The sequence below is a fragment of the Lynx rufus genome, unplaced genomic scaffold (genome assembly GCF_022079265.1).
Source record: "Lynx rufus isolate CCGP_SWC_20201006 ecotype Redwood Valley unplaced genomic scaffold, mLynRuf1.p SCAF_1, whole genome shotgun sequence".
Classification (NCBI taxonomy): domain Eukaryota; kingdom Metazoa; phylum Chordata; class Mammalia; order Carnivora; family Felidae; genus Lynx; species Lynx rufus.
The window spans coordinates 173,909,072-173,936,910 of record NW_025814823.1 but is presented as its reverse complement, the minus strand read 5'-3'; the positions used below and the strand labels follow the sequence as shown (position 1 = coordinate 173,936,910).

The 27,839-nt window shown below is 51.4% G+C and overlaps 1 protein-coding gene across 1 annotated transcript; it reads left to right on the top strand.

Moving 5' to 3' along the window:
* The first annotated feature begins 2,803 nt into the window (after nucleotides 1-2,803).
* CDHR2 (cadherin related family member 2) lies at nucleotides 2,804-27,802 on the top strand. Its single transcript, XM_047072790.1, has 31 exons — nucleotides 2,804-2,855; nucleotides 3,127-3,198; nucleotides 7,965-8,104; nucleotides 8,222-8,261; nucleotides 9,501-9,616; nucleotides 11,416-11,505; nucleotides 12,068-12,193; nucleotides 12,265-12,411; nucleotides 12,500-12,575; nucleotides 12,663-12,778; nucleotides 12,900-13,133; nucleotides 14,164-14,319; nucleotides 14,401-14,562; nucleotides 14,841-14,902; nucleotides 15,170-15,413; nucleotides 17,852-18,091; nucleotides 20,459-20,528; nucleotides 20,677-21,282; nucleotides 22,054-22,125; nucleotides 22,549-22,598; nucleotides 23,973-24,124; nucleotides 24,272-24,380; nucleotides 24,465-24,553; nucleotides 25,004-25,072; nucleotides 25,176-25,253; nucleotides 25,348-25,408; nucleotides 25,491-25,615; nucleotides 26,148-26,261; nucleotides 26,343-26,423; nucleotides 26,549-26,606; nucleotides 27,671-27,802. The coding sequence occupies exons 1-31, from the start codon at nucleotides 2,804-2,806 to the stop codon at nucleotides 27,800-27,802; spliced, it is 3,939 nt and encodes a 1,312-aa protein (XP_046928746.1).
* Nucleotides 27,803-27,839: the final 37 nt, after the last annotated feature.

Sequence of the window (27,839 nt, the reverse complement as noted above, 5' to 3'; positions counted from 1 at the left end):
GAAACCGGCATAGCATCTCTGGTGCCATAGTCTATCGATCAGTCATGGGGCCTGCCCAGATGTCTTAACTATAAAACCAGTGGGATTTTTAATTCATGGAGGTGACTGTGTAATGACATGGAGAGGCTAAGGCAATTGTAAGAATTTTTATTACAGTTTTCTCGAAGAGGTGGCTTGCCACACCATGCAGGGCCACATGGGGAAGCTTTTGGTCAGGAGGCAGGAAGGAGGAGAAAGCATGACCCAGAGCCTCAGTGCATTTTCCATGGGAAGGAAGCTTCAGGTCAAGCAGCAGAGCAAGATTAGGATTAAGTAGTTTGAATAGTTTTGGTAGGGTCTAGGGGCTGTCCTTAGCTGTCCAGTGCTTGGCCCTGGGGTGACTTAGGGCAGGGGGAATACTGACCTGGTGTGTGAGTTAGATAAAGGAGGTGGTTTGGGTGTCGTCTCTGGATTGGTCGGTTTGTATAGGAGAGGAGTGTTTGCAGAGAAGTCATTTGTCATCTCTAGGAAATAGCTCACCTTGGGAAAGGCCAGCAAGGCCCCCCAGGTGTTAAAGTCTCATAAAAGAGAGAAAATAAAAACATGATGAATGGACCAGATTCAAGGGGAGCAGACCTAGTCCTCATCTCTTGCTGGGAGAAGTGTCAAAAAGTGCGTAGCCCAGTTTATCTGCCATAGTGCCCAAAGTGGCACCCCTCCTTCTGCTCCCACACTAGGCACATTTTCTTCCTTCATAGCACAGGATGCAGCAAGCAGTTAGATAGCACTGTGTTTACTTGTTTAGGGTCTGTCACATTTACTAAGCCAGGAGCTTGGTGAAGGCAGCACGCAGAGTCTTTTGTTCGCCATTATTTTCCCAGTGCTGAGAACAAGGTATAGCACATGGTGGATGGTAGACATCCATAAATATTTATAAAAGAATGAATGAATGAATCAGAGTACCCAGCACATAGTATGTGCTCAGGAAATGTCAGCAGATATTTAAAATTACCAATCCACCTGATACCCCCGTGTTTCCCTGGCAGTGAAGGAAAGCGGGGTGCACCTGTGGCCATGCGAGGCATGGGAGATGGCAGTCAGGCATGGATGGTCTGTGGAAGCCCTTTTATGCAGTGTGGACTCAGGCAATGCGGAGCCATCGAAGGCTTTTGAACAGGGGAGGGAGGTCATCAGAGGGGGCAAGGAAGGATTACTTGAGCTGAGCGAACTGGATTAGAGACTAAGGGGAGGGAGACCTGGAGGAGGGCTGAGCCAGGCAAGGGGGGAAGGGGGCCTGTGAGTGTGGCCTCTGTGGGATGGAGAGAAATGCAGGGGTGCCCATGGATTGGATGTGGGGCACTCCAGAAAAGGGAAGTCAGGGTAACCTGGGCAAATGGGTATATTCCTGAGGTGGGAACTTGGGAGAGGGCTGGGTGGTGAGAGGGAGAGGACTTCTGGGTTTTGATGCTGTTTCATTGTCAGGATCAGCTCTGGAAGCCAATCTCTCTCTCCCTTGTTCCTTACTCTCCCCTTTGGAGGGTCCCATCTTTTGGAATCAGCCATAGATTGAGGTCATTTTTCTCTTGGTTGTCCCATAGTTTTGGATCCTTCCCAAACTGACTTAACCAGGGAACCCTCCTGCTGTAGGGCATCTTACATGGGCAGTGTTCCACAGAGCACACTTTGGGAAAGGCTGAAAAGGCAGCTGTTAAATGTGTCCGCAAGTAGGACAAAGGACCCTGCCCACCCGTAGAGTCTTTGGATTGTCCTGGATAAGTCACAGTCCCTCCTCAGGCACCTGATTTTGAAGGATGCTATTAGTTTTAGACACTTCAAATAGGCAGAGTAGTGTAGTGGCTGAGGGAGTGAATTCTGAAGACTAAAAGCCTTGTGTTCAATTTTTTTTTAATTTAAATTTAGATTTTATTTTATTTGAGAGAGAGAGAGACAGAGAGAGACCAAGCATGAGCAGGGAAGAGTGGCAGAGGGAGAGAGAGAGAGAATCTTTTTTTTTTTAATTTTTTAAAACATTTATTCATTTTGGAGAGTGAGAGAGACAGAGCATGAGCAGGGGAGGGGCAGAGAGAGAGGGAGACACAGAATCCAAAGCAGGCTCCAGTCTCTGAGCTGTCAGCACAGGGCCTGACGCAGGGCTCGAACTCACGGACTGTGAGATCATGACCTGAACCGAAGTCGGACACTCAACCGACTGAGCCACCCAGGTGCCCCTGAGAGAAAGAGAGAGAGAGAGACAGAGAGAGAGAGAGAGAGAGAGAGAGAGAGAATCTTAAGCAGGCTCCATGCTGAGCAGAGCTCAATCCCATGACTCTGGAATCATGACCTGAGCTGAAATCAAGAGTTGGATGCTCAACCAACTGAGCCACCCAGGCGCCCCCAAAAGAGTGTAGTTTTGTCATTGATTTCCTGTGTGGCCTCAGGAAAGCCCCTTATTCTCTCAACCACCTCATAGTTGCAGGAATATCAAGATTACACATACAATTGGCTTAGAGCAGTACCTACTACACAGTAGACACTGAATTCTGGAGTCAAGTTCAGAGTCATTCTCAGAATGGAATTCTGGACCAGGCTCAGCTACCTTGCCCACCCCTCTGGGTACCACCGCCCCCCCTCCCGCCATAACTCCTACCCTGGGACATCTGGAAAATGGGCAGAGGATAATAGGGGCCCTTTAGGAGAGCTGCTGATGGTCGTTGTGGGTGGCCTGGGTCAGACCCAGACAGATGGGGGGTCCGCCAAAGGGAGGGAGGCATGTGTATATGTGCCTCTTCCCTGACACCTCTTCTCCTAGGTCCTTCCAGACATGATGGCATGGTTGTGGCTGTCCTGCTTCCTGTTTCCTACCCTCATGGTGTCCGGTGGGTGCCTCTCCTCCCCTATCAGAGTAGCATTAACCTGGGGATCCTTGGCAGGACCTTCCAGAAGGAAGGGGCACTGTCTCATCAGCAAACTCCCAGCTCCTACGACCCAGCCTCATGCTTGGCTGCCCTGGGGAGGCCTGGGGAGCAATACAGGCCCTGGCGGGTGAGCTTGGCTGAAGGTTGGGACTGGTATGGGCTCCCACAGGGGCTGGTGGGGGTCAGGCTTTGCAATGGCAACCAGGTGTTCCAGTGATCTATGTTCCTACAGTGGCAGCCAATGTGGCCCCAGTGTTCTCGGGAAACATGACGAGAGTGAACTTGCCTGAGGACCTACCAGTGGGTGAGTAACCATCCCTGTGCAGAGACTGTGCCAAACCCTTACCCAAAGAGGGTGCCAGGGCCTCCCCTAGGAGCTAGCTCCCCATCCTTGCAGCTGCATGGCTCGTCAAGGGGCAAAGGTGGACTGATGGGAGTCAGTTCCAGAAATTTGTTTTCTCCTCCTCTTCAGCTTTTGCGTCAGGGCCCTCACACAACATCAAATAACCAAGACACCCCATGAGAACATTCCTCCTGTTTCCCATCACTTTCTGGTGTTTCTGATTTCCCCAAGGAGCAAGGATCCACTTGGGACAATTCTTTCTCTTCCAACTCTCCCACTTGCTAACCTCCCTCCGGTCCCTGTTTTTAGCCCCTAAACAGAGAGTAGGTTTCAGACTCAGAGCCTTTCACACACTTCTCTCCAGAAGTTAATAAGGTTGCTTTATTTTTATTGCCTTTGTTTGTAGAGTTACTTTCTATCTATGGCAAGTGAAATGGATTTCTATTTACAGCCGCGATCTAAAGCTTGCTTTTAAAATAAATGTACTTACATGAAATGATAAGTGGATTAAAAGAAGGATCATAAATAATGAGATATTTGGTTATGGTAAAGATGGTGGCAGCGTATAAGAGGGGATGACTTTTGGGAAATATCGTTTTGGAGGAACCATAGGAACTGAATACCAAATTCCCAGCAGGATGTGGATTGGAGAAGCAGAAACAAAGATGACTATTTTTACTGGGATATAGGCTCAGCTGTACATTATAGACCCCAAACAACCAAGGTGTAAACAAGGTCAAGGTTTATAACTCTCTCATCTAGCCATCTACAGCAACAAGTCCAGGGCTGTCTGGGGTTCTGTTCCATGAGAACAGTAGGCTGTTCCCAACTCTAGGCTCCTGGTGTCGGGCACCCTCCCTCCTTCCACGTCCAGGTTCTGCCTTCCCTCAGGTGCGGCCCTCATCCACGTGGTCCAAGATGGCTCATGCCTCACCCTATTCCAGCCAGCCAGAGGAGGAAGGGGCAATGTGAGTTTGGCCCTTTGTCCTAAGGACAGGCTCCAGACTCCACACACACAGATTTTAGCATCATATCCACACCTAGCTTCAAGGGAACCTGGGAAATGAAGTCTTTACTCTGGTTGACCGTGTAACCAGCTCAGAATCTGGGCTTCTCTTACTCTGAGGGAAAGGAGGAGTATGACTACTGGGGGACAAGCCGCAGTCTTTGTCTTAGCATCAGAATTGGGATCTCAGATATGTAAAGCTGCAACATAACACAAGAGACTGCATCAAAGGAAGTGAAACCCAGAGTTTGTCCTGGGATTCAGATGCCCAGATCTGAGGGAAGGATGGGGATGGACTTTGCAGGCACAAAGGCCACGTGCCTTTGGGTGTGGTTGCCAGGACAGCAAGATCTATTCAGGGTTATATTAGTAAAAATTTAATGCCCAGGATAAGGGAGGTAATAGTCCCATTTCACTCAGAGATGACACAACGTCCCCTGGAGGGCTGGGCTGGTGTCCAACCATTAGATATTTATAAATGTTCTCTGTACAACAGAGAAGTAATGTGTAAACATGAACGATATTTACATATATTTTCATAGCTGTTTGGTCATAGATAAAACACATACATACCTTCAAGCAAATGTCATAGATGTTACAACCCAAATGCCTTCAAGATCTCCATTCTCTGGGGTAAGACTTTAATGTCTAAACAAAACAGCTTAAGTCCCCATGCTAGTTCCGGAGGCCCCTCCCGTGGATGTTCTTTTGGAGCTTGAGGCTCACCTCTCGTTCCTTCTTCCCTCTCCGTGGCCAGTCCCTGGTCCCCTCCAGCCAGCTCCAGCCTCTACTGAAGGTTTGGGGAGAAAGCAGGAATTGCAGCATGAATCGGGAAGCCACACTCCCTGTTGTCACAAAAGTGTCCACTCGGAGCCTGGTCAGGTCACCTGACCCTTGTCTGTCTCTCCTCACCTCCCCTGTGGCACACTCCTCCCTCTGCAACCGCTCTGGAAACAGAAAACTAATTCCTTCGTTGTTCAGAGAAGTGCTCCTCCCTCCCTGAGCCAAATGAGGGTTTTTTATAACCACGTGGCTCTTCTCTGAACTTTTTTTTTTAATTTTTTGAATGTTTATTTATTTTTGAGAGAGAGAGTGCAAGCGGAGGAGGGGCAGAGAGAGGGAGACACAGAATCCGAAGCAGGTTCCAGGCTCCGAGCTGTCAGCACCGAGCCCGACGCAGGGCTCGAACCCACGAACCGAGAGACCATGACCTGAGCTGAAGTCGGACGCTTAACCGACAGTCAGGAGGCCTCCTCCCTGGGCTTTTAAAGTAAAGGATGATTTCCTTCTTCGTGAGACAAATTCTACAGCTCTCTTACAATGGGAAGTATTTTCAGTCAGGTTTTTAAAAACTATGTCATTTAGACTTTCTATTTTTTTTTTAATTTTATTTTGAGACAGAGAGGGAGAAAGAGAGAGAGAATCCCAAGCAGGCTCCACAATGCCAGCTCAGAGCCCGACACAGGGTGCGAACACACGAACTAGACTTTCTATTTTGAAGTATAATATATGTACAGGAAAGTGCATTGAATTCACACGTAACCTCCACTGGATCAGGAACTAGGATGTTGCCAACACTCCCAGGTCCCCTTTCTCGTCCCTTCGGTCACTCCCTGTCCTTTCTCTCTCACACAAGACCTCTTTTTCTGACACTAACGCTATACAATAGTTTAGCTTCATCAGGCAGATTTTTAAAAAATATATAATTATGGTGTTTTAATTTTTTTTATTTTTTTTTAATTTTTTTTCAACGTTTATTTATTTTTGGGACAGAGAGAGACAGAGCATGAACGGGGGAGGGGCAGAGAAAGAGGGAGACACAGAATCGGAAACAGGCTCCAGGCTCCGAGCCATCAGCCCAGAGCCCGACGCGGGGCTCAAACTCACGGACCGCGAGATCGTGACCTGGCTGAAGTCGGACGCTTAACCGACTGCGCCACCCAGGCGCCCCAATTATGGTGTTTTAAATATCAATTTTAGGGGTGCCTAGGAGGCTCAGTCGGTTAAGTGTCCAACTCTTGATTTCGGCTCAGGTCACGATCTCACAGGTTGTGGGATCAAGTCCTGTGTCGGGCTCTGAGCTGATAGCCTGGAGCCTGCTTGGGATTCTCTTTCTCTTTCTCTCTCTCTGCCCCTCCCCCACTTTCTCTCTCTCTCTCCCCCCCTCAAAATAAATAAATACACATTAAAAATTTTTAAATATATCCATTTTCGTTTAGTGACAAACTATATAATTCCTTATACACAGAGACCTAATACATGTCTTTTATTGATTTCTTATATTTAATTTCTTTTTTCAGGTCAACCTGAAAAAAAGAGCATTTAAAGAGCATTTGTCCACTGATACGTCTTTCTATGCCCATGGACAAATATAAACACATAAGGATTTACACCCACCTGCTCACCTCCCATATTTCCTTAGGCATAAGGGCCACATCCTATTGCACTGTAATTGAACCAGGATGTGTCTTACAATTGAGATAGTCATCTAACCCAGAGTGACTTTTCTCCCCCCCCAAACAGTCATTAAATTGACAGCGTGTCTCACGACCAAGGAAAAATAAAGTAGACACTAACATCTTTTTAGCAGAACAGTGGTCTGGTGGTCTTCCTGGAAGAGGGGGCTTGGGGGGAGGGACTGTAACCAAGCTGTCCAAGAAGTTGTGGGAGGAGCTGGGACTGTTTGGCTAAAGAAAGCTGACTCCGGGGCACGCTGATGAGCTTGTCTCTGAAAAGCTGTAATGGGCAAAAGGGGAGGACTGGGTCCCTGAGGCCCTCAGACTGGGCGCTGAGCCACACGGCACTTCTGCCTTTGTGAGCCCCTTACTCCAAAATAAATATTAAAATTATATTTTATGACAGAAATGAAATATTCTTGTGGGTCCCTTACAAGTAGCAAGGGCCCAAGGGCACCCCAGCTCATGGCCTTTGGGGACCTGTGGGTGGGAGTTACAGGGAAACACTTTGGTGAGATGGAGAAAGCCCTTGCTCATGGACATTTGTCCAACAATGGGAGGGGGTGGCTGAGGAGAGAGTAAGTTTTGATGCTGGAGGTGGCTGAGCAGAGGTTGGATGTGATAAAGGAGGTGAGGCCCTGGAGCAGGGTTTGATGAATCTGTAAAAAGTTTCTTTTAGACTGGAGAGTTGAAGGCCTTGGGATTTTCAAGTCCCCCGCTATCTCTGAGCCTCTGCTCTGCCCAGGGACATGCCCTCCAGAGGCTCAACGAAAGAGCCGGGGCTCCTGTAGACGCTCATTTGCGCAGATGGTGTTTCTGGCAGGCTCTGGAGGCACAGTCTCCGGGTGAAGGAAAGGCTTAGAGGAGGCCCAGGCACCTCCAGAGGGACTCCAGCGGTCCTCGTCTAGGATGCACCCAGCAGCTGCAGCTAGATACTTCCATTCCAATCATCTCTGGTCTCTTCTCAACCAATTCCAGGGAGGCAATCCCAGGGCCAGGGGAAAGGGAGATGCTTGGATAACAGCCCACCCTGCCGTGTCCAGTGCAGATGGGGTCTCACCGTAGAGGACATCAGCATGATGTTATCAAAAGGCCACGGAGTGGGTGCTGAGGAGCAACAGCCAAACCTGACATTTATGACCACAGCGGGCAGAGCCCTGGTGGCCGGGAGGTCCCAGAGAACACAGGGCCCCTAGCCCAGCTCAGCTAGGCCAGCGCCAGAAGAGGTGACCATGGACTGTGGGCATTCTCTGTCCCACCTTCAGGTGCCGAGGCCTTCTGGTTGGTAGCTCAGGACCGTGACCAGGACCCGCTGACCTATGGGATTAGTGGCCAATTTGCCTACTTCTTCAGTGTCACCCCAGCCACTGGGGAAGTGAAGCTGGCCAGCCCTCTGGACTATGAGGTAAAGGGCAGCAGCCTGGGAGGGCCCCATGAGGGGGGCGGGGAGGTGGGGGCCCTGTCTTTGCTCCCACCCTGAGCAGGAGTCCACCTCGGGGCCTCTCCTCTCTGCCCGCTGCAGACGCGCTACCTGCTCCCCATCACTATCTCCGTGAGCGACGGTCACAACAACCCAGTGAGTTGGAAGGGGGGAAGGGAGGGCAGGGTGGTCCTGGGATCGGAGAGTGGAGGACCAAGGGCCACTCCTGACTGTCCCCTACCTCAAGCAAGCAGAGAGGGCCCTAGTTAACAAAAACTGAATTTGATGTTTATTTTCATCCAAATTATACTTGCCCATTTTGGGTCACACAATATTACCAAGATTTTAATATTATTATTAATTTACTTTAATTATATAAATATGCTGTTTATAAGTATAACATGAATTATATTAATTTATATTAATATAAATGTTAATAAAAGACAGGTGCTAAATACCTCCCTACCTTAGCTCTTTTGAGCCGATTGCTTTCAACTCCCTTGGCTGAACAAGCTGGTATCCGTGCTCATATTTCTAAATAACACACTTATACCACTGTGCCTTAGTGGAGGATTTTGTCTTCATAACATATTCCCCGAACTCTGTCCATTAAAAAAAAAATCATTTTAATGACTTGGATATTCATGAACATATTCTCTTCGTAAACATCTCAAAAGTCGCAACTAAAGTTCAAGTCCCTGGGATGACACTTCCCTATCCACCCCAGCGGAAGCGTCCACGGTCACTGCTCTTTCACATCCCTCACTATGCGTTTACACACACACACACACACACACACACACGTATGTATGTATGTAGATATGTACATACATCCACGGAAGAAAGATTGTCGTTTTTGTGCGTTTTCTGAAACTCAAGTGGGATCTTGCTGTATTTATTATCTTGAACTGTGCTGTCCACTCAACAATTGGCTCTGGAGCTCTGCCCATGTCTGCTCACGAGCTACCTGTTTCTTGTAGTATTTTCCAGCGTGGGGACGTACATACTGTGTTAGCTGGTCTCCTCTGAGAGACACCTAGGTTTGTTCACAGCTTCAAATTATGGTAAACAAGCGAAAATGACCATTCCTATAATAGGACAGGCACATTTTAGATGTTTTAGAAATGACCTAATTATGTCTGCAACTTACTCTGAAATAGTTCTGTAAACACATGGAGAGCAAGAAATCAAACAATGGGTAAATCTAGATGAAGAGTATTGGGAGTTTTCTGTACTATACTCGCAACTTTTCTGGTGTTTGAAGCTGTATCAAATACAAGATTATCCCACATATTGCCTAATTGCCTGAGAAGTGAAGTCAGTTTGCACTCCCAACCCAGACATTGCTCCCTTTGTCTTCTCAAGCGCTCACATTTTCCAGGCTCACCTGGGCTTTCCTACCTGCAGGTGCAGAAGGAAATGCATGTGATCGTGGAGGACAGAAATGACAATGCTCCCGTTTTCCAGAATACTGGCTTCTCCACCAAAATCAATGAGGTAGCATCTACCTTAATGGGTGTGTGTGTGTGTGTGTGTGTGTGATGCGGGCATCCCAGAAGTTCTTAGAGTGCAAAGAACAAGAGACAGCCAGCAGGGGGTCCAGATCAGGGAAAAGCACCTCTTAGAAGGGGCAGCTGCAGGAACCAAATCCAGGGGAATGTAACCCCATGAACAATAGTTATAGCAACATGTTAGTCAGACTGGATTAGAATGATTTCAGTTATGAAAGCAAATTTTTTTTAAAAGGAATTGATTTTCTCATGTATCTGAAAAATTCAGAGGTACACTAACTTTAGGCATGGCTGGATTCAGGTACTCAAACCATGTGATCAAGAAGAGATTTCTTTCCATGTCTCAGTTCTGTTTCTCTTGTTGTCCCCATCTTTGGCAAGGGGGCCATTCTCTCTTGTGGTGATGAAAGTGTTCTCTGAAACTCTATGCTTTGCAACTTGAACATAGAGTGCCTCTTTCTCCATAGTCCTGGCCAAAACTCCAGAGCTGACTCTTATTGGCTCATTTTGGGTCATGTGCCCATGAACCTAGAGGTATGGAATGCTCTGATTGGCTAGGTTTGTACATGAGCCCTCCCTTCTAGTAAGGGAGGACAGCCCCACTTGAACTGCCTGTGTGGGAGGAGGTTCCCCAATGGTCCCTGAACAGCAAATACAACATCACTCCTGGATCTTCATTACCCTGTGGCTTTGAAGATGATAAGATGTAGGACCCCATACTAGGCCAGACACAAGACCAGTGAAATCCAGGCAGCCATTTGACAGACTGTGATGGAGCACCTACTATGTACCAGGCAGTGTCCTTGGTGCTGAGAATATTTGGTAAATAAGACAGACCTGGTTACCACCCTCAGTAGCTCACATTCTAATGAAGAGTACTGATAATAATCAATGAAACATTAAATAAGCAGGATTATTTTAGACAGTGTTAAGTTCTATGAAGAGCATGAAACAGGACAAAATGGAGGAAAGTGACCAGGAAGGGGGCTGGTTTAGGTTGAGTGGCCAGGAAAGGTTTTTCTGAGTAGGTGACATCTGAGCAGAGACCTACCTGGCAAGAAGGAGCCAGCCATGAGATGCTCCAGGAAAAGGATGGTCCAGTCAGTGGGACAGCAGATTCTAAGGCTTTGAGCTGGGAATGAATTTGGGGTGTTCTAGGGATAACCAGGAAGCGGGTGTGAGCAGAGGGTAAAAGGTGAGGAGGAGGTGAGGTCAGACAGGTGAGCAGTGGCCTGACCTCAGAGGGCCGTAGAGGCAGTCTGGACCTTATTCTGGACAGAATGGGGCAACCATTGGAGAGTTTTTAACATAAGAGTGATGTGGTCTGATTCATGATTTTCAAAAATCACTTTGACCACTTTGTGGAAATAGTGAAGGTGTGGACAGGTCACAGTTGGCAAAGGCCTCCCCAGAGAACCATCCAGCTTTGCAGGGTGCTGTCTGGAATGTACTGCTATAGGCTACAGAGAGCCCATGGGAAGTTTGAGCAGGGGAGTGACACATCCTGGGTTCCTGAATGATTGCTCATCCTTATCCTGAGGGGCTCTGCAAATCAGAAGCCAGCTGAGGTGTTGGGGAGAGGAAGAGGGGGTAACCTTCCCCCCTCCCTACCTCCCCCCCCCCAGTTGTCTCCAGAGGCCCAGCCCAGGTGGGAGGGAAAGGGGAACACTGGGTTTCAGGCTCTGGAATATATTATCCCTGTGGTACAGCTGGGGACACTGAAGCTCAGGGAGGGGAAGTGAATGCTCAGTTATGGAGGGGATGGATTAGAGTTCCTCATTACAGACCCTGCCAGTCGGCTCCCTGGTGTTCTCTGTGATGGCCAAGGACCCGGACACGGGGTCTGCAGGAGCCGTGGTGTACTCCATACAGGCGGTGAGCGTTGGCAAGTCCCTGGGAGTATAGGTCCCACTGCCCCTCATAGCCACCAGGGGGCAGCATCTCCCACACAACCTGCAAGAACCTTGAGTGTCGGCTTGAGGACAGTGTCCTTGTGGTGGCCCAGCCCTAGCTCCCAAACCTTTCGCTGGCCCCTGCTGGACCTCACTTGGCCAAGCTGTGGACAGGACCCTCCTTCTCACCTCCTTGCCCAGGGCACTGTCTGGGCCCTTGCTGAGTTCATATCACACCGCCTGGTGGCCGACTGGAGATGTTCAGTGTCTTGTCCAAGGGGGTGTTCAGTTCTCCTGAAGACAAGTTTGCTAGCGATAGCTCCTGTTAACTGAGTGCCCATGATGTGCCTAGCACATACTTTACTTCATTTGACCCTTCTCTCAACCCACCGATGAAATATCTGAGCTCATTTCCCAGAGGCGAAAACTGAGGCTCAGAGAGGTTATGTGACCTGGTAAGAGTGGCAGAGCTGGTCAAGAGCAGAGCCAGGATTTGAACCCAGGTCTCTCAGAGGGGAGCCTGGCCTGACTGTGCTCTGCCTTAGGTCATCCCTAGCACTGGAGACAGCCAGCACCTCTTCAGGATCTTGCCCAATGGCTCCATCATCCTCAATGGCAACCTCAGCTACAACAACAAAAGTGCCTTCTATCAGCTGGAGCTGGAGGCCTGCGTGAGTGGGGGCACAGACGGAGGGGTGCCGTGACCCGAGGCCCGGGCTCACAGGGACCTGTCTCCCCACAGGACTCAGGCGGCATATACAACAACAGCCACATCACCCAGTGCTCCTCGCCTGTCTTCCTGTCCATCTCTGTGGTCGACCAGCCGGACCTGGACCCCCAATTTGTCAGGGAGTTTTACTCAGCCTCTGTGGCTGAGGATGCACCCCAGGTGTGCTAGAGGACAAGGAGGGGGCCTGGGTGGGCCCAAGAGGCAAGGAAAGGGTCTGGGCCATTGAACCAGGTGGTTCTCTGCGCAGGGAACCTCAGTGCTGAAGGTGGAGGCTGTGGATAGTGACAGAGGCATCAATTCCCAGATGATCTACAGCATTTCCAGTGAGAATGGGGGTGTTCCCAGGCCGGGGAGGGATGGGGGCTCTGCCAGAGCCACTGGAAACAGCAGCTCCTACTGCCTGTCACTAGACTCCACAAGGCCCGGCTTGTTTGACATCAGGCCAGATGGGGTGATCACGGTCAGTGGTTCCCTGGACCGTGAGCAGCTGCTGGAGGAGGATGAAGAGGTGAAGGTGCAGGTCACGGTGAGTGAGGGCTCCACTGCCCCCTTTTGCACCCCAACTCTCAGCTTCTGGCCTTAAATCTCCCTTCTCTCTGAGCCTTTGTTCTCTGAGTGCTGCCCTTTGGCCTCTGCTCTGCTCTCAGGCCACCGAGATGCACCAAAACATCTACGGGCAAGATGCCAAGGTGAGCATATGGGTCACGCTGAGGGTGACAGATGTCAATGATAACAAACCCGAGTTTTACAACTGCAGCCTCCCAGCCTGCACCTTCACCCCCCAAGACACCCAAGTCAACTTCACTGGCTATGTTGATGAGCATGCCTCCACCCGCATCCCCATCGATGACCTCACCATGGTCGTGTACGACCCAGACAAGGCAGGTACACCCAGACAAGGGGTGGTTGGGTGAGGGTGATGCTGGGAGATGACTGGGGGAGGGAGATGGAGACTGACCCATAGAACGCGGTACTAAGATGCAAGGTGGGGAGGTGAGTGGTGGGTGTTGCTGGTGCTGATCATGAACAGTGGTAGAAAATTGGAGTTATTGGGCGATACTTGGAAATGTTGGGTTATGTTACGCTGATGGGTAGTCATGTGCTCAGGGCAATGCTAGGTGGTGGTGAAAAGAAAGGCAGTGTTGAGCGGAGGTTACTACCGGATACTACATAATGTTGAATGGAGTATAGTTTTCAGTGGTGTTGAGGAGGGGGTGCTGATGGGTGCTTGGTGAAGTTGAGGGGTGTTGGGCAGTATTGGATATTGGGGAAATGGCAGTGCTGAGCACAGAGTGATCTGAATGAGTGCTAAGTTGGAGAGTATTCTTAAGTGGAAGTTGAGCGGGGTGGTGTTGAGCAATGAATACCTATGGATGGTATTTGGTCTATTGGGTGATATTGAGTTGATACAAAATGTGGAGGGGAGGATGGCACTGGGTGGTGGTGGGTGGGGAGATGTGTTGAGTTAGTGGTTGGTGTTGAGTAGAGCGGAGGGGGTGTGGGATGGAGGGTGCTTTGGGTAATGGGGTGATGTTGGGCATTACTGGTATTTGGTGTTGGTACGGGTGGTGGAGCATGTTGAGTGGGAGCTCGTAAGCAAGACTCAGTAACGTCTCCTGGGAGTGAGGGGAATGTGTCCAGGCTCTGTCTCTCCAGCCCAAGCCAGGAGTCCAGGCACCTAGAGATGTCTTCTTCCAATGAGCTCACATTTGCAGGGAGTGCACAGCCCAGCTTCCCCAGGGCCCTCTTGCCTCAGTGTTTTGAGAGCCCCCCACCAATGCCCCACCTATGGGACTTCAGAAGTCTGGGCTTCCTGAGGCAGGAGCCTATGGGCGGGGATTACAGGCAAGATACAGGTTGGTGCATTGTAGGAGGTGGGGGCTCTGCTCTACTATATGCCCAACTCTACAGGGCAGCAATGGCACCTTCCTGCTGTCCACGAGGGGCCCCGATGCCGAAGCCTTCAGTGTCTCCCCCGAGCGGGCGGCGGGCTCAGTGGATGTGCAGGTGCTTGTGAGAGCTCCCGCACTGGTGGACTACGAGAGGCAGACAGTGATGCTGGTGCAGGTGAGGGGTGCTCTGGGGTGCCGGGGAGTGCGGTCCACGGGTGCTCTGGTCCCAATGCTGCTGCTCTTCCCTTGTCTTCAGGTCGTGGCCACTGATTCAGTCAGTGGGAACTCCTCCGTTGCCCTGGTGACCATCCACATTAGGGATGTTAATGACCACAGACCCACATTCACCCACAGCTTGTACAACCTCAGTGTCTCGGAGAACAGTCCAGACGGCACTGTGGTCACCAACAGCATCCATGTGAGTGACGGGGACCTGAGTGGGCTGGGCCAGGAGAGACATGGAGAAGGGCAGACCTGGGGACCGTGACCCTGCCATGTCTCTGTGTCACCTGATGTCATCACGTCCTAGCCAGTGTGTACACATATGCGTGAGGAGTCTATTTGTGAATCCCAGTGTGTTAGGGGTTCTCCCTTTGTGTCAAGAAGCAGGACAGCCCTGTCCCCATCAGTTGCATAGCTGACAGGGAGTGACATCATTTCCAAACAGTGTCCCATTGTCTAACTCTCTGCTCACAGGCCTTCGACCCTGACACGGGTGATGGGGGCCGCATCACCTACAGCCTGCTTCCGGGGAACGGGTAAGGTCTCAGCATGGGCAGGGGGCAGGTGGATGAGCGGGACCCGGGCCCGCCTCTCTGCCTCACAGTGGGGCTATTGTAGGTGGGTAACAAATAGGATACCAGGTTACATTCCAATTTCAGATTAACGACAAATAATTTGTTTAGAATAAGTAGATTGCAAATATTGCCTGGGACATACTGAAATATTTTTCATTGCTTATCTGAAATTCAAATTTAAGTGGGCATCCTATATTTTTGTTTGCTCACTCTGGCCACCCTGTGCAGGGCAGACGTCTTTGAGGTGGATCCAGACTCAGGGACAGTGACAGTGAGGAACAGCGAGCTATTGGACCGTGAGAAGCAGGCTGTGTACTACCTCACGCTGCAGGCCACAGACGGCGGGAACATGTCGACCTCCACCACACTGCATATCATCCTGCTGGATGTCAATGACAACCCGCCTGTGGTCACCGGCTCCTACAACATCTTTGTCCAGGAGGAGGAGGGCAATGTCTTTGTGACCATCCAGGTGCGAGCCGGCCTGGACCTGGCAGGTGGAACAGGGACAAGGGACCAAGCCTGGCTCTGTAGTCATGCCAGCCCTGAGATGGAATCTGGGCTCTCCTCTGTGGTCTTGAGAAAGTTAATCTGTCTCTCCGGGCCTCCGTCTCCTCTTTGGAAAATGAGGACAATTGTGGCCACTAGAGAATAATGAGATAATGCATTCAGAGTGCTCAGTGTAAAGCCTAGCATAGAGCAAGCCCTCAAAAACATATAGTTCTTTTTAATTTCAGCCCCCGTTTCATTCCAAAAGGGACTTGAGGTGATTTTGATTAAAAGTAAGGTAAAAATGGGGGAAATAAGGAAAAAGAGAAAATAAGAATGGTATTGCTAATGGGCACAAAGGTAAAGTTAGAACCCAGAGCCACACAATTGCTAAGAGTGGGCTGAAAATTCAGTTCTGAGCTCCCTGATGGCCAGTGCAAAACAGGAAATATCAGTGGCTAGGTTCACAGAGTCTATGAGATAAAAACCCACTGTTGTCTCCAAAGAAACATCAGACACAAGCATCTCCCCTGAGTCATCTGAAAGGCGGTCTTGTAAGAAGCGGGAAAGAGACCAGGTCCTCAGAATGACAATCATGTGGCCACAGAATGCTCTCGTATTTCTGGGGCTGTGTGGTTTCCAGGGCACATTCCCACCTCTGGTGTCTCGACTGACTTGTGAAGCAGATGCTGTAATGATCCCCATTTCACAGAAGGAGAAAACTGAGGCTCAGAGAAGTTCAGTGACTTTTGGGGGCTTGCACAGAGAGTAAGTGGCAGCCCTGGAGCCAGAGCTCAGACCTCTCTGCCCTGAAACCTGAGCCTTTTCTTCTTTTTCCTTGATAACTTCTCACTCTGCTCTGTGAGCTCCTTGGGGCAGGAGCATTTCAGACCTGCTGCTGTAACCACGGTGCCCGGCGTTAGCCCCGAGAAGCGCTTGGTGAATTAACTGGCCCAAATTCAAAGTGCTGAGGCGTGAACAGACAGGGTCAGGCTTCTGGAGCAAACATCTCTGGCTGCCTGTACAGGAGGCATTTAATAACCAAGTCCCAGTGGAGCTGAGATGAAAGAGCTGAGGTGGGGGATGGGCAAGGAGGAAGACTTGCTTCCAAGTCAGAGTAGCCCAGCCCTGGATTCAAAGCCCCTTTGCTGGGCCCCAGGTCCTCTCAGATGAGTCCACCATATTTCTGCAGGTGCCTCTCAGTTAGGGGAGGGTGCCAGAGAGTCACCCAAGGGTGTCACCCGTGCTGTGTTAAAGACAGCACAGGGGACGTAGAGGCCCCGGGCAATCACCAACCTGGCCTGGAGTCAGGCAGAGAGGCGTAGAAGGCATTGGGGTGAGGGGAAGGCATATGCAAAGGACTCAAGGAACCTGCTGCATTCTCCATGCTGGATCACCCCGAAGGCAAACCAAGCACATGTGTTCAGGACCCTGGCGGGACAGGAACACACACACACGTACACACACGAATTGGGTGAAGAATCATCGGGTTAAAAAAAAAAAACAACAGCACTGAAGTAGTCATTGTGGGAAAATCAGAAACTGGTTGGACTTCACACTTATTTTATACTTGTTTGTTTTTGAATTTTGTTACTTTTTTCGTTTTTTAATGTTTATTTTTTTTACTTTTTTTTTAACGTTTATTTATTTTTTGGGGGACAGAGAGAGACAGAGCATGAACGGGGGAGGGGCAGAGAGAGAGGGAGACACAGAATCGGAAACAGGCTCCAGGCTCCGAGCCGTCAGCCCAGAGCCTGACGCGGGGCTCGAACTCACGGACCGCGAGATCGTGACCTGGCTGAAGTCGGACGCTTAACCGACTGCACCACCCAGGCGCCCAATGTTTATTTATTTTTGAGAGAGAGACAGAGACAGAGAGCAAGTAGGGGAGGGGCAGAGAGAGAGGGAGACGCAGTATCGGAAGCAGCCCCCAAGCTCCGAGCTGTCAGCGCAGAGCCCAATGCGGGGTTTGAGCTCACCAACCGCGAGATCGTGACCTGAGCCAAAGTCGGACGCTTAACCGACTGAGCCACCCAGGCACCCCTGTTTTTGAACTTTGAATAGCTATAACATACTCCCCCATGCCCCCTCTCCACTAGAATTTCAGCTCCGTGAGGGAATTGCCTTGATCATGGCTCTGTGATTGTCCAGTGCCTAGAACAGGGCTGGGCACACGGTAGGTAGGCAGGAAATATTTGTGGGGCAAATGATTGACATCAGGAGCTTAAGACCTCAGAACTCTTGCAAGCTGTTGATCTGACCCTCTGATGGGAGACTGAGGCTGAGAGATTGGCCAGCGTCCCACTGGCTTTAGGCCTAATTATTGGCCTTGCGTGCCAGTGCTGGAGGGGGAGGCCAGGCTGCAAAGGGGGGCTGGGGGGCATCTGGGAGCTGATGGCCCAATGCTGGTTATCCGCACAGGCTCACGACAACGACCAGCCAGACACCAACAACAGCCATCTGCATTTCAGCCTGCTGCCTGGCCCCTACAGCCACAACTTCTCAGTGGACCCTGATAAAGGGATCCTCAGAAACCTGGGGCCCCTGGACCGAGAGGCCATTGAGCCTGCCCTGGGCGGCCGAATTGTGCTGACCGTGCTTGTGGCTGACTGTGGTGTGCCTGTCCTCAGCACTGAAGTCAATATCACCATCAACGTGGAGGTAAGGCCTGGCTCGGCCATAGGAGGGGTGCCAGGGTGGGCCCTGTGTTGGGGAGCTCATTGCGTACGGCCAGCATCCCACCCCTCCAACTTGAGTCACATTTCTGCCCTTTGCAGTATGGTGGGCAAGAGAGGTCTGGAACCAGGCTGCCTGGGTTAGAATTCTGGCTCCGTTGTGTGGCCTTAGACAATCACTCAAACTCCCTGTGCCTTCATGTTCCTTATCTGTAAAATGGTGATAAAAACAACCTAAAGTGAGTTAGCGAATGGAAAGGGCTTTGAAGAGTGCCTGACCCAAGGAAAGTACTCCGTGAATACAGTCGGGTCCCCCTTATCCACGGTTTCGCTTTCCTCAGTTCCAGTGACCTGCAGTCAATAGCGTCCCCAAAGCAGATGATCCTTCTGACACATGATCAGGAGGTCAGTAGCTACCCACCGCTACATCACTGCGCCCATGTCATCCACCTCACTTCATGTCATCACATGGGCATTTCACCATCTCACAGCCTCACAGGAAGAAGGATGAGTACAGGACAAAAGGCTATTTTGAGAGAGAGAAAGAGACCACATTCACATTATCAGCTATCACAGTATATTGTTATAATTGTTCTATTGTATTATCAGCTATTGTTCATCTCTTTCTGTGCCTGATTTATATATTAAACCCTATCATAGGTACATACGTATAGGAAATAACACAGTACATATAGGGTTTGGTACCATCTGCCGTTAAAGGCATCCTCTGGGGCTCTTGGAACGTTTCTCCCACAGATAAGGCAGGAACTACTCACTGTATTGGCTCTAATTATCATTCACAAAGTTCTACCTGAAACTCTCCTATCTCCTCACCACCGCTCCAGGGTAAACAGAAGGGATGAAAATCAGCATTTATGGGGTTTCCATCACACCTGCAAGGTAGGGATGGTTATTACCATTTTACTGATCAAGAAACTGAGGCACAGAGGTGGCGTAGCTTGCCTAGGGTCGCAGAATCGGGTTTTGAACCCAGTCTCTCTGGTTCTAAGGCTGCCACCAGCCCACAGGGCACCTTCCTTCAGAAAAGTGTTGTAACAAATGTGCACCTCTACAATGTCCGTGATGTGTTTGGCGCCCCCTAGGGCTGTGCGATGCACAGTCCGCAACATCCCACAGAACAGCCCTGTGTCCCACTGGGTCGGGATGCACGGCTTTCCTACAAGGATCAGAGTGAGACCTCAGGGAACATGGAGGAACAGAAGCCAAATTAGGACTTGCCAGCTTGTTCAGCTGTCCTTGGGGTGAAGTAGGTCACGAAGAAGGAAGCAAGCAGAATTGCATTAGCTGAGCAAGTAGGTCCTTTCACACCCATGAACTAGTCCTCATAACAGCCCCTAGACTGGGCACTACGACCCATCTTGCAGAATGAAAACACTGAGGCCCAGAGAAGTCAAAGTCATGCGTGAAGCCGAGGGGGAGCTGGATTTGACTCAGAGCTGTGCTCTTAGCGACCCCTGCGACTTCGGAGGCAGCTGGCCGTGTGCATTGAGCCAGCAATGCCATTCTGCGAAATCACCCCCAGAAAATACATCTAGTTAAGGGGGACATGGCTTTGTTTTCAAAGGTGTCTGTTGAACCGTTATTTTAAAAAAGCTGAAAGCAAAAGCAGACACTTGTGGGCCACCTCGGGGAAGGGCTGGAAAAGCCAAGGGCACCCCCCCCAACACACACCAGTGTTTGGGAAGGAAGCTCTGTGCTGTAACAACAGTGGCAGCATTTGTAGGTGTGAGTGGCCAGGGCCAGAGAAGGAAGGTGAGAACAGAAAACAGTGGGCATCTGGGGGCAGGACCAGGTCTAAGCCCTGGCAGGTACCCTGAACTCAGCTCTGCCTGAGCACAGGAGCGAGTGTCCTGGGGTCGGCTGAAGGCAGGAGGGACGGGAGAAAAGACGTGACAAGGGAAAGCATGGGCTGCAGGGCCTTTGTGGAAACAGTGGCATTGGTGCCAACACAATAAATCCAAGAGATGGGGAGTCGAGCTGGGCCAGCAGGGACACTGATGGGGGTACTCAACCACCCTTCTGGAAGGCAGGGTCTAAGGTGCCTCTGAGCTGTGGTCAGAGAAACAAGAAGGAGGTGGGGCTCCCTGAAATCGTAGAACTAACTTCAGAGGTCCCGCGACCGGTCTGTGAGCCCCAGGTGTGCGCTCTGGGCTAGCTCCGTCCTCTCAAAGGCCCTTTTCTCATCTGCAAAGCGGACGGTGATCTCTGAGGAGATGCTGACAGCCTCTGTGCCTTGGGTCAGAGGAAGCACCGATTTCTCAGATGGGCTCGGGGGAGGCCGAACTGTGGGTGCTCCTGAGGTCCCTGGGCTCAGAACTACCTCTGCCCACAGGACATCAATGACAATCTGCCCGTCTTCAACCAGTCCATCTATTCCTTCTCGGTGAAGGAGAGGGACCCAGGTAAGTCCTTCCTGGGTCAGGCCAGGCACTGGGGCTGGGGCCCAGTGAGGCATCTGGTCCCCCCAGGGTGCAGTTGAGGGAGGTGAGAGCAGATGAAGCCGCCGATGCCTGGGCCAGGGGTCCCTGTGAACTCTGCCCTCACCCACAGGAGAGCTGGTGGGCGTGCTGAAGGCCTGGGATGCGGATCAGACGGAAGCCAACAACCGCATCAGCTTCAGTCTTTCAGGGAGTGGTGCCAACAACTTCGTGCTCCAAGGCTCGGTGCTGGGGGCTGGGTGGGCTGAGGGCCGCCTCTGGCTGCCCTCGGATGTGAGTCTGGACTACGAGACACAGCCCTTCTTCAATCTGACAGTGAGTGCTGAGAACCCAGACCCCCACGGGAGAGAGGCCACAGCAGAAATCCTTGTGGCTGTGGAGGATGTGAATGATGAACCGCCCACTCTGGACTCAGCCTCACTCCGGGGCGTCCGTGTGGCTGAGAATGGCTCGCAGCGTGGCCTGGTGGCTGAGGTGGTTGCTCGCGATGTGGATACCATGGCCCAGCTGGAGATACAGCTTGTGAACGTCATCTGCACCAAGGCCGGGGTCAACGTGGGCAGCCTGTGCCGTGGCTGGTTCTCTGTGTCGGCCAATGGCTCTGTGTTCATCAATCAGAGTGAGGCCATTGACTATGAGACCTGTGACCTGGTCACGCTAGTCGTGCGGGCCTGTGACCTCACAACGGACCTCCGCTTCCAGGCCTACAGTGACAATGGTGAGGTGGCCTGGCAGGCTGCGGCATAGCAGCCATGGGCTGGGACCTACAAGGTCAGGGTTCGAATTCTGGCTCCAGCCCTTATCAGCTGTGTCACTGGGAAAGTTGTGACACCTCCTTAAGCCTCAGTTTACCCATCTGTCAAGTGGACTTGGGTAGTAGGTTGGCTGTACAGATTAAAAGAAAACACGCGTGTAAAATAATAATGCTATTATTCTGTGAGGCAGTGTAAAGGAAGGAACACGCTTCAGAGTGCTCGTATCCTGCCTTTGATTATGATAGCAATAATAACCACATTAAGAGCTAGCATATTTTGAGAACTTGCTAGAGCCAAGAGCTATGCCAAGCACCTTATAAGCATTTCCTTATGTTATTCCCACACAACCCGTGGGGTAGGTGATCCCTATCTAATTTTACAGATGAGGAAACTGAGGCACACAGCGGCCAGTTCAATAACCTAGCTTACACAGCTAGCAAGTGTCAGGACAATGTTGGGGTCAGGTGGGACATATCCAGGCTGGGCTCAATCCTGGCCTGATGCTCTTGCTGGATGACCTTGGACAACTTGCTTACCTTCTCTGAAGTATGGGGAGGATACACCCTGCCACAAAGGCCAGAGGAGACTGAGTGGACACCTCAGGTCAAAAGCAGGGGAGGGGGCTGAGAATGGGAGATGCATGGAGGGAGGCAGCTGGGAGTGTGCCTGAGGCCCAGGCTTTCTGGGTCAGGCCTTTGCCTAGAGACCAGAACGAGCCAACCTTGTTCCTCTAGGAAGCCTCGCCATCACCATCGAGGACACGAATGATAATAAACCCTATTTTCTGCCTGACAATAAGACTTTTGGTAAGCAGTCAGCCTTTCCCTCCATACTCTGCTAGAATTACCTTTAGGTAGCTCCCATAGACCCTCCTCAGGCCCCAAGTGGACCCTTAGAAAGAAAGAAAGGTCCCCAATCCTGCCTCTTTCCCAGGATTTCAAAAGGAGGGGGGATCTGAGTTTTTATCCCAGGTCTGCCCCAACTCATATCTGACCCTGGGCCAGTCCCTCCCTCCCTCTCTGGGCCTCAGTTTCCTCATTATCTGCACACTGGGAGGTGGATGAGCTGCTAACTAACGGCTCAGAGGCCATTGTAATGGGGGTTTCTGGTGACAAAGAGGTCGAGGGAAAGTTTGGGGGAATGAGTTCTGAGCTGGGCTTGTGGTCAGCACCTCAGACAAGTGGGCACGGGCCCCGACTCCACTGACCCTTTCTTGTCCACATTTGTAGTTATCATCCCAGAACTTGTGGTGCCCAACCAGCAGGTGGCTTCTGTCCAGGTAAGTCCTTGGCTCCCGCCTTTGTCCATCACGTTAGCCCCAGGAGACACAGGAAACAAGGCCTTCAGGCCTTTCAGCTGCCCCTAAAATGTTTTAACACTAGAGAGGAAATTTGTTGGCTCCAACACATGAAGAGAAAACCCCAGGATGGAAACAAACACATGCCTGATTGATATGATTCAACTCCATTAATTGTTATTTAGTTTTTATAAAAATTTTCATGACCATAAAAACCATTTGCAGGCCAGATTTTTTTCACTACGCCAGAATTCTTGAGCAATACGGAGAAATCATAGCAACTGTAAATTAAATGAGCTCCTTGGAGATAAGTAATTTTCAGAGTAAAATTATAAACATACTTTCAGCGTTTTTATGGTGTTGGATGTGGGTGTGTTTGTTAGAGGGTGCCGGCCACGCCTCACAGAAGGCTGAGACCTCCCACACAGCTCTGGGGACCAGGCCTGCTCGGGCCTCTTACCGACCCGGGAGCTGCCTGCCTTTCTGGAGCTCAGTTTCCTTCCTGGGCAAGAAGTTGGCAGTTCCCAGCAGTAGTCTTGGGGTTAACAGATGAGTGGTATGCCTGTGCCAGTCCCTGGGCTGTGGAAAGCGCACGGGTGTTGGAGATGGCTGGGCCTGACCTTCCCTACTTCGAGCTGGGCCTTCAGCAGCACAGCGTCTCTCTCAGAGCTCTGGTTTCTTCTCACAAAATGGGGATAGTAATTCTCCCTCTCCAGGTTCTTTCAAGCCTTAAAGAGTCTTCAAATCTTCAGCCGGTTGCAGTCCAATGTCATGAGTCTGGCCATAACTTTGACCCGTTTTCTTTAAATTGGCTCTTTTTTGAAACATAAACACCAGTTTTGGCTTCGTTCTGAACAGTAGGCTCATGGTCTGTATGTCGGTATATTTTTCTCTAAAGGCGGTAGAATGAATAAGAATGTTTGTGCCCTCACCTCCGCTTTCATGGCCTACTAGGGGAATTTGTACCAATGTCGTAAATACTGAAATGAGGGATCTAAGGGAAGGTGCCTGGCACACAGTAGCTACTCAGGAAATTTGAGTGTCCTTGTGCTTGTGTGTGTGTGTGTGTGTGTGTGTGTGTGCGGCAGTGGGTGAGGGGAAGCAAGGCAGGATTTCCACATGGGAAGGGCTTTGGGCAGTGACTTGATGAGTTAGGGGGCCAGAAGCAGGGACTTGTCCAAACCTGGATTTGCAGAGCAAGAACATTGCCTAAAATGTTTGCTTAGTTGACGTGGCCTGGAGAAGGCTGATGGAGATAATGGGACCAGTCTCCCAGGCCATCTTAGCTGCTGAGTCCTGCTGGGGGTGGAGGGGTGCCTAGCCTGCCTCCCAGGTGCCATCCACTCTTTCTCCCAGGCCAAAGACGATGACTCAGGGAACAACGGGGCCATCCTGTTCTCCATCTTCCAAGTGGATTTCATCGCCAAGGATGGGACCACGACCCCTTTCCAGGGCTTCTTCCGGGTCTCCACCTCATTGGAGGCCAATGTGTTCATTGGCAACATTGAGTAACTGTGGGCAGCCCCTGGATGGGGGGGGGGACCCAAGGGAGGGCCTCAAGACAGTGAGTTCCTCATCCTAGCAGGTACCTAAGTAGGTTCCAGAGGACTTCAGTTGGGTCCCAAGACCAAGCTGTGCTCTTCCATCTCCAATAGGCTGGTGACCAACCTCGATTCCACCCTCCAAGGCACCTACCAAGTGACAGTCGAGGCCCGGGACAGACCTTCTGTGGGTCCTGCTCAGGAAGCCATTATCACCCTGAATGTGAGTGTTTGGCCCTGCCTCTAGTACCCTCTGCCTGCTCCCAGGTCCCTCGTGCCTCATCTTCACCATGCCTTCCTCCTGTAGCTCTTCACTGTGGACCAAAGTTACCGTGTAAGGTTGCAGTTCTCCATGAACAAGGAGGAGGTGGGCGCCAACATGGAAGAGATTACAGCGTAGGTCTGGGGCATCCAGAGGGGCCTGTGGGGAAGAACAGGGCCTGGGAGTCTGGTCCCTGACAGGACCTGGATGGAATGTATGTCGATTCTGTCCCTGACCTACCCCTGATTTTGTCTCTGTCTTTGATCCAGTACTTGTACCTGCAGTTCCTTTCTCAATGCTCCTAGAAGCCTAGGGTTGGCTGGGTAGAGAGAGGCCTAAATAGGGCCGCCATGTACAGTTGTGAAGGCTGTGCACTGCACAAGGGCATTCTGCTTGCTAAGTCATAAACCCAGCCCCAAAGGAAGGGGCTGCCTTGCCTGATTTGCAGAGGTGTTACCTGCTTAGCCAATGAAGCTGTCCAGAGAGGGTGCCCCTTTCTAATTAACACAACTCCTAATTCCACTGGCCACAGGCTGTACTAGGGCCCCTACCCCATGCCTCTGCGACATCTTCCCCCTTTGCAGGGCCCTCATTCAGGCCACCAGGACTACTGTCTACGTTGTGAGCATTCAGGACATAGAATCCATGACTCGGTGAGTGCCCACAGTCCCAGAGGTTGGAGGACAAGAAGCAGCAGTATGAGGGACCTGCTGGGTGGTTCTGGGTTGTTTACTTTTCATCCCTGCCCCATTCCAGGGCCCGGGGCCGTTCCTACCTCGATGCCTATTTTGTCTTCTCGAATGGGTCTGCCCTGACACTTGATGAGCTGAGTGTGTGAGTGGGGCTGCCCGTGGGGTGGGCAGGAGGGTGAGCAGGAAGCCTGGGGGATGCCAATGTCCCTCGGGCCTGAGTGGGGCTCTGTGGCCAGGATGATCCGGAATGACCAGGACTCCCTGACGCAGCTGCTGCAGCTGGGGTTGGTGGTGCTGGTGAGTGTCAGCATGGTGGAGGTAATGGGGGCATTGGGAGGGGGAATGTCAACCCACAACCTCCCTCATGCTTCTTCTCCAGGGCTCCCAGGAGAGCCAGGAGTCAGACCTGCCAAAGCTGCTCAGCAGTGTCATCATAGGATTGGGAGTGGCTTTGCTGCTGGTCATCGTGATCATGACTGTGGCCCTTGTGTGCACCCGGAAGAGGTACTGCTCCCATCACCCCTTCCATCTTCAACCCCACCTTTCCCACCATCTAAGACATACGGTGGGTAGAAAGAGCTTGGGTGTAGGCATCTGGTATACCTGTATTTAATCCCCAGAGACCTGTCGTGACAACTTGGACAGCTCATCTCTCCCTCCCTAAGCCTCAGTTTCCGCATCTGCAGAATGAGCACAACACTAGATTCCTCAAAGCACACAAGGAAGCAGTGTGCATCTTGCAACCAGCAGGATGTCTGGCACATACTATCCATTTATAAATACTGCTTCTTTTCCCCTTTCCAATATATTTGGAGGCAGCAGCCACCTCTGGATTTGACTCCAGGTCTTGTCGCTGGCCAGCTGTGGCCTTTGGCAAATCATATCCTATCTCTGGCTCCTACTTGTACCCTCCATACATAGAGCTAACACTCTCACCTGCCAGGGTTGTTGTGAAGTCACACTCGCAGGGCCTGCACTAGGCACACAGTGGGTGTGCAGGGAGAGTAGCGCCCCACCTCCTCCTGGTTCTCCACAGCTACCACCGAAAGCTTCGGGCTATGAAGGCTGCCAAAGAGGCCCGGAGGACAGCAGCAGGGGTGATGCCCTCAGCTTCTGCCATCCCTGGGACTAACATGTATACCACTGAGCGGTGAGCGGGGGTCAAAGGGTGGGTAAGAGGCCCCGTGCGGTGTCTGAGGCTCCCAACTGCTTAAACAGGCCTTCTCTCCAGGGCCAACCCTATGCTGAACCTCCCCACAAAGGATCTGAACTTCGAGTCCCTATCCTCCTCCAGTGACCTAGACCACATGAGGTGAGCAGTGGCCCGCACGGCCAGGCTGGTCGGTGGTGGTGGTGATGGAGGCAATGGTGGTTCTTGGCCACAGACAGGGAGGACTGGGGCTGCTAACTATGTGAGCCCCACCATCTCCCCCACAGCCTCAATTCCCTGGATGACAACTCTGTGGACCTGGAAAAGGACAAGCAGAAAACCAAGGCAAGATGGGGGATGAGCGGGTGCCTGGGGCTTCTGACTTGGGGTCCTTCTCTGAAGGGGTGGGGTTCAGGACAGAGCTGAAGGACCTGCTGATGACATGGGCATGTCCCTGCGCCAGGCCCCGGGAAGCCCCATGGCTTCGGAATGGGGTCCAATCCTTGCTCTTCTACTCATTCGCCGTGACTCTGGGTGGGCGGCTTCCTTCTAGCTCTCAGTTTTCTCATCTGTAAATGGGGATGAGAACACTAACCATGCAGGACTTTGTGAGGATGAAGTTTGAGTGGGTATAAAAAACCACCTGGCATGACACAAGTGCTAAAAAACCTGGTTCCCTCTGTTCATACCCTTTATATGAAAGCTGGCAGGGTGTAGGCTCGAATAATCAGCAGTGCCATCATTTGTTCAGTAGACGAGTTGGTTCAATTAGAACCAATTAGGGAGTGCGTGCCATAATGAACTGCAGGTGGGACCCCGGGTGGGATGTGTCCCTCTGACTGTGGCAGAAGGAGATGCCAAATTCAACCAGAGGCAGCGATGGACAGGCTTTAGAGTCAAAACAACCAGTGATCCAAACCCTGCTCTGCCTCTTCCTGGCCATGCGATCCCTCTGAGCCTCAGCCATCTGTAAAGCGGGGTACGTGATCCCTCCCCCAGGGGGCTCCTGTGGGGACTTTAGGTCACGGACGGACTGTGCCCAGCACGGTGGCCTGCCTTGGGATGCAGGTGGCAGGTAGTGGACAGGACTGGCTCCTCGGCCCAGGACACAGGGCCTGGTGTTATTCAGGACTGGGAAGAACACCAAAGTGCTCCTCTGTCCGTGGATTGGGGCAAAGGCCAGAACAGACCCCCTTCAGGCCCACCCCTTCACCTGAGTGTGTCTGCACCACTAGGGGCTGTCGCCACCTCTGGGACACAGCCAGGAAACTGAGGCCTTAGGAGGAACAGGCGGGACCCCTGTAAAGGAGCCACCTGTCGTGGGCTTGAAGGCCCACTCCGCTAAGGACTGAGGAAATCACCCCATCTTGTCTCTGCCTTCACACCTTCCCTCCTTCTCCCCACAGAAGGAGCCCCTACACAGTCCAGTGGAGCTAGATACGGAACCCCTGGGTGCAGTGCTGTCAGGAAGGAAGGTGGACACAGATGGACAGCAGGAGCTCTCCTTCACCAATGCTGGCCTGGACACCACAGACCTGTGATGTCGCTGCCACAGGACCCAGGCTGCAGAACCCCACA

Bases quoted from the DNA above. Each gene is read 5' to 3' on its own strand.
- CDHR2 (XM_047072790.1), top strand. From the start codon at position 2,804: ATGGCATGGTTGTGGCTGTCCTGCTTCCTGTTTCCTACCCTCATGGTG. The intron at 11,506-12,067 runs GTGAGCGTTGGC...GCTCTGCCTTAG, and splicing joins TGGTGTACTCCATACAGGCG to GTCATCCCTAGCACTGGAGA. The intron at 12,194-12,264 runs GTGAGTGGGGGC...GTCTCCCCACAG, and splicing joins AGCTGGAGCTGGAGGCCTGC to GACTCAGGCGGCATATACAA.